Raw genomic sequence first — 6,081 nt, forward strand, 5'->3', positions numbered from 1 at the left:
GGTTGGAGGTTCGATCCCCTTGACGGGGTGAGCTCCCGTTGCTCTGTCCCAGCTCCTGCCAACCTAGCAGATCGAAAGCACACCAGTGCAAGTAGGTTAATAGGTACCAATGCGGCGGGAAGGTAAACGGTGTTTCCATGCGCTCTGGCTTCTGTCACAATGTTCTGTTGCGCCAGAAGTGGTTTAGTCATGCTGGCCATATGACCTGGAGAGCTGTCTGTGGACAAACGCCGGCTCCCTTGGACTGAAAGCGAGATGAGCGCCACAACCCCATAGTTGCCTTTGACTGGACTTAACCGTCCAGGGGTCCTTTACCTTTACCTTTTTACTGCAGTTGGAAGCAGTGTTCAGGTGGAAATAGGCAAAGAAAGAAAAAGGTCCAGGAAAATCCAGATGTATGGCAACCCATGTCGGCAGTGTCAAAACAAAAACCTTTTTTTAAAAATAAAAAAACACCTCAACAACTTTTGACAATTCCTTCAGCCTCAAGCTCCTTTTATAGCTGAATTTTGCTAGCAGCCGGACTGCCAGAGGGGAGAAACACCTTAGATCAACTGCTCCTCCTGCTGGTGGGAAAGGAGTAGTATTTGCCTTTGGAAGGATAATGCCCAGTTCTGATGTGTTGTAGCTCACTCTGAGCCATGGATTTAGCATCACATCTGAACACAGTCAGTGTCCCACATCTAGAAAGGATGGGTTGTAGCCAACTAAGTGTTACTCAGAGTAGACCGCTTGAAATTAATGGGCTTAAATTAGTGGTTTTCAACAGGTCTACTGTGAGAGTGACTAATGTTGGGTGGAACCCCATGGATTTCACACTTCTGCAATTGGGAAATGCATCAGTCCATTTGGTTGCCTGTCCTCAGCATAAATTCCAGACCTCCACACTTCGAAACTAAATGCTGAGACAAAGCCCAATCTCAAGCTATGCCTTTTCAGATCTCATTCTACACACTCTGCAGCTTCAACCTAGGGGAGGCCAATTCAGTCTCTTCCCATCCTGCAGTTCAGCGAGTCTCAGCATGGCACTCCCATCCAAACCGGTGGAAACGATCTTCTGTTCTGGTTGCCAATTAATTAGTGTATCAGTTCTCTGCATCACCACCCTGGGCTAAACCAGAACCTAACAGGAGAGCATGAGTGAAATCACATAACAGGTGGCAGTATACAGTATACATTAGATCAGTTGTTTTTTTAAAGCGGATCTTTAGATATGGAAGGGTGCAAGAGACTTCTTCATCGCCTTTTCCATCTTGTGTTCCCATACCACAGCTGCTACAATTGCCAGGAAGGAGAAGGTTCACTGATAATGGCTTTTACCCAGGTTTTCATCCAGGTTCTAGCAGTGCAATCACGCTAGGGCTCCGAATTATTTTAAGCTGCGACGTAAAGTAATATAGGAAAAAGGAATTGTTTTGATGACAAAAGTCAAGTGTGGCATCACAGAGGGGCAGATTTCCCACAACAGGAAGCTGCTTGGGTGTTGAGCTTCCCTCTTTGTGCTGGCCGAACATTGGAGTTGCCAAGTTTTTTTTTGCTGGCAGCAATCCTGTACTTTTAGCCACTGCACAATAATAGGTTCAGCAGTTGCATTTCCCCCATAATAGAAATAAAGAGCTCTAAGCTTATTTTATGCAAAAAGTATAGGTAGAAGCCCAGCCAGTAAAAAAAGGTGGAAGACATATGTACACAGACACATGTTCACGATCACTTGATATAGGCTGTGTTTACCTTTACAGTTGCAATCAAATTTATTCAACCCCTCTCCATTGCAAATCAGGTTTATTGTCAGAATTGACAGACTTTCAGCTGTTTGCAATGAGCAAATCAAACAAAAAGCAATGGAAATAGCTCTACACAAAGGATGCTTCAAGCGGTTTGCCCAAATTCAGCTGAAATTGCAACATACTGGCGTCTCCAGTCTCGCTATTATACAACCCCTTCATGGCAAGCTCATGGAGTGCGTTCCTAATCCTTGCAATGGTGAGTATGGAATATGAAACTCCTCTTTTTTTCCTCTTTTTTAGGAGGGATATGTACCATTTTGGGGTAAAGGTCTCTATTGTGGAGCCGGGCTTCTTCAAGACGGCTGTGACCAACCTTGAATCAATAGAAGCCTCCTTAAGGCTACTCTGGGACCGATTGAGCCCCGAGACTCGGCAGAGCTATGGTGAAGACTTCTTTCCAAACTGTGAGTACCAGTGCAGCCACTGACTGCTGGAGGGAAAGCAAGGTTAGATCTTGTTTCTGAAATACAGGGCCGTTAGCTGTACAAAAGAACAGAACAGGCACAGAGCAGCAAGAACTTAATTCAAGCCCTAGCACAAGAATGACTAACCTAAGTTTCCAGACCCAAAATGATCAAGAGTCTGGAAACTAAGCCTTATGAGGAACGCTTGAAGGAGCTGGGTATGCTTAGAGGAGACAGAGGGGAGATATAATAGCCATCTTCAAATGCCTTAAGAGCTGTCACATGGAAGAGAGAGAATGCTTGGAGGTTTTTAAGCAGAGGCTGGATGGCCATCTGTCATGGATGCTTTAGCTGAGATTCTTGCATTGCAGAGGGTTGTACTAGATGACCTTGGGTCCCTTCCGATTCTAAGATTCTATGATTCTAACCTGTGGCCCTCCTGAAGCTGCTGAACTACACCTCCCATAGACCCAGACTATCAGCCATGCCGGCCAGGACTAATGGAGGATGGAGTCCAACAACACATGGAAGGCCAATTTTCCTATCCATACTATTTCTCCCCTACACCTCATTAAAAGTAAAGGTAAAGGGACGCCTGAGTCGTGGCCGACTCTGGGGTTGCGACGCTCATCTCGCTTTACTGGGTCATGTAAAGCGGCGCTCATCCAGCTTCTGGGTCATGTGGCCGGCATGACTAAGCTGCTTCTGGTGAACCAGAGCAGCGCACGGAAACGCTGTTTACCTTCCTGCCACAGCGGTGCCTATTTATCTACCTGCGCTTCGTGCTTTCCAACTGCTAGGTTGGAAGGAGCATGGACCAAGCAACGGGAGCTCACCCCGTCAAGGGGATTCGAACCGCCGACCTTCTGATCAGCAAGCCCTAGGCTCTGCGGTTTAACCCACAGCACCACCCGTGTCCCTATACACCCAATTACTTGCAGCAAATTCCAACCCTGCTTCAGCTTCTTCTTTTTAACCATCACTTTTATCTTTCATCTGTCAGCTCCTAAGCAGCATAATCCTGCCATGGTTTCTCCATGGTTCAAGTATGTGCTTTAGTTCCTTGGTAGAGGCTCCCAACACGAGCTAGCGCTGGATCCCTAAACCCACACTACAACTTGCTAGGACTGCTGGCGCTTGCAGAGTTCCCTTCCTCCATCCTTCCTTTGGTGGTAATGTCTTGGCATGCACAACTTCTCATATTGAGGTGGGAGGGAGGGAAGACACATACTCTAAGCTCAAGCTAATCTTTCACCTTCTAAGACTGGAGCTGGGCAGCTCAGCTCAGGCATGAAGACATCTGCCAGTTTCATAATGGGGCTTATAAAAGGATCAAATCCTTGGTGTACACTTATTTAGAGGCATGGGATTAGGGGAAAATCAACTGCCACAGGAGAGAGGTGACTGCATTTTTAATTTCCTCACTGCATTCTTATAACCCCCCCCCCACACACACACACACAACTAAGGAGCTCAAGGTTTTCCCATCTCCATGTTATCCTCACAACAACCCCATGAAGTAGATTAGGCCAAGAGACAGTGAATGGTCACCCACTGAGCTTCTTGGAGGAGTGTGGATTCGAACTCTGGTCTCCCAGGTCACAGTCAAACACTTTTAACCGTTACACCACACTGTGCCTCTGTTCAGATAAGAAGAGGTCATGTCCCCTGGGCAAAACCAACACGTGGTGCAACCCGAGATACATGTTTCGTAATGCACGCAGAGCTTGTTACTAGTTCCTCTGAGTTTAACAATGTTCCGAAAGCCATCAAAGTACTCTGGAGCCATAGGGTTACATACACTCCAAAAAAAGGATTGTGCAGATGTGACTTCCAACATAGATGCAAATTTTAAAAAATGCCAAGCATGTGCATAAAAGTTCTGATTTCGATCTGAAGTACTAGGTCCAAGACCAGGGGAACCAGGGGTGAGGAGGAGGAAGAGGGTTGATAGTAATTAGGATGGATGCACTGCGCAGGCAAAGGTAAGCAGGCAGGCAGTTTGTAAAATGGTCCCTCTTTGTTTTTTTGATGACTGCAATTATACTTGCCTCTCAACAGACCTGAAAGTCCAGAAGTTCATTATGAACATCATCTGCGACCCAGACCTCAGCAAAGTGACCAACTGCATGGAGCATGCCCTTCAGGCCAAATACCCTCGCACCCGCTATAGCGCTGGCTGGGATGCCAAGTTTGTGTGGCTGCCAGTCTCTTATCTACCTGCCTTCATGGTGGACATTGTTTTGGCTACCATCCTACCCAAGCCAGCCCATCGGGCTCGCTAGACTCCCCGAACCTCACACCTCGCCTCTCTCCAGGACCAAGCCTGTGGACCAGCTGTCAATCAGACAGACCACATTTCTTCGCAAGAACTATGAAGAAATAAAAGTGTCATTGTCAGTAGGAAAAAAGCTGTTTGCCCAGCCTGCTTGCTCCTCTTCCGCAGATCAAAGGGTGTTATGGAAACTTTCAACAGTACTCCAAAAAAGCATGATTATTGTAGATCATGGTGTTTCTAAGCCAGGCACCAACCATATAGAAGGGAACAATAATCCAGAGTGGGAGCACGATTAGGGAGAAACCACACTTGCAGCTTTCATTGTGAGCTGGTCAACCAGTGCAAAATTAGAGGATATTGCAGCAGCTGAACTGTCTAGGGAAGTGGTTTTTTAAAGGTTTCTAAAGCAACATTTTGTAAGAGATGCTCCTGACAGTTTGGCATTGAATCCTCGAAGGTTGAGGATCAAGAGAACGCTATACAGGGCAGTTGCTGAGGGTGATGGGCTTTTACATCAGTCCACGAAATTCATAGCACTTTCACGAGTCAACACATTACAGGGCAATAGTTGCAGAGTACGGAAGCGGATTCAGGGAAGCTCAAACTCTTCTTTCTCTTCCAAACCCCCCCCCCCCTCAACTTCCAAAGGACCTCAGGGATTAACCCAGACTATATAGCTTGAAAGTTAGATGTTTCAGCCATGTGAGACACCAGGTGGCACCCTGGAGTGGGCCCAGGGCTGTTTAAATGCATGCGGGTAGTTAAAATCGCCCACAAGAAATACAGCCTTTGATACAGAAAAGGCTCCTCATCTCATCTTAAGATGGCCAGGATCTACTTGGAAAGGGGATAGATAAATTTAGTTAGCTAACACACATAAAAAGACAACTGTACCCCAGTTGAATATGCGCAACTGAGAGGAGCTGGTCCTGTGCAGAGGCAGAGCGTATCACATACGCAGAATTAGGGAGTCAGAATTTTCAGCCAAGCTGAAGCCCTTCATCTCTCCACTGCAGCAGTAGAGCACGGGTCTTTCCCCCTAAGGTGCGAAGACATCCCAGCTGCAAGGAGCTGAGCAAGTAGGACCAGTGAAGCACAAAATGAGGGAAAAGCAACAAGACCTGTACTGTATTGCTTTCTTTTGTCTTATTTGGGGCCTCAATCAATGGCACAGTTAGCCCCAAAGAGTAGGTTTTTAGATGGACATCACTACTGAAGCATGCATGCACTCATTCGTAATTTTGGAGAGGCAGGATACCCAAAGACATAAAAAGCATGAATAATCCTACCATAAATGCATAACTGTGCTTTGCGTAAGAATGCATGGTTATTCATCACATGAGAATACTGAAATAGCTGGTGGCTAGGGGATTATTATTATTATTATTTGCAAAGAAGAAGAGCTCATGTGTTCTCCAGAATAGCCATAGTTCCCTTTCCTGTGACCTCAACCCAGGGAGATTTCAGCTACACAGAAGTTCCTCCTAGCAGGCTGCAAATTACTTATTCATCACAGCAGACAACTCAGCCCAAGTTCTGCTTTTGTAGGCTATGTTAAAGGTCAGAATGGCAATATATTGACACAGTTGAGATAATACAAGGGTAAGTAAAC

The 6,081-nt window shown here is 46.2% G+C and overlaps 1 protein-coding gene across 1 annotated transcript in view; it reads left to right on the top strand.

The window, feature by feature from the left end:
* The window catches only part of RDH5 (retinol dehydrogenase 5), a 12,155-nt gene extending 7,553 nt beyond the window's left edge, over window positions 1-4,602 (top strand). The window contains exons 3-4 of the mRNA XM_081183902.1: window positions 1,897-2,191; window positions 4,253-4,602. Coding sequence (XP_081040028.1) covers window positions 1,897-2,191; window positions 4,253-4,476 — 519 coding nt within the window. The 3' untranslated portion in view covers window positions 4,477-4,602. The remainder of the gene's footprint in view (window positions 1-1,896; window positions 2,192-4,252) is intronic.
* The last annotated feature ends 1,479 nt before the right edge of the window (window positions 4,603-6,081 follow it).

This window comes from Podarcis bocagei (assembly GCF_964188305.1).
Source record: "Podarcis bocagei genome assembly, chromosome: 2".
NCBI classification, from domain to species: domain Eukaryota; kingdom Metazoa; phylum Chordata; class Lepidosauria; order Squamata; family Lacertidae; genus Podarcis; species Podarcis bocagei.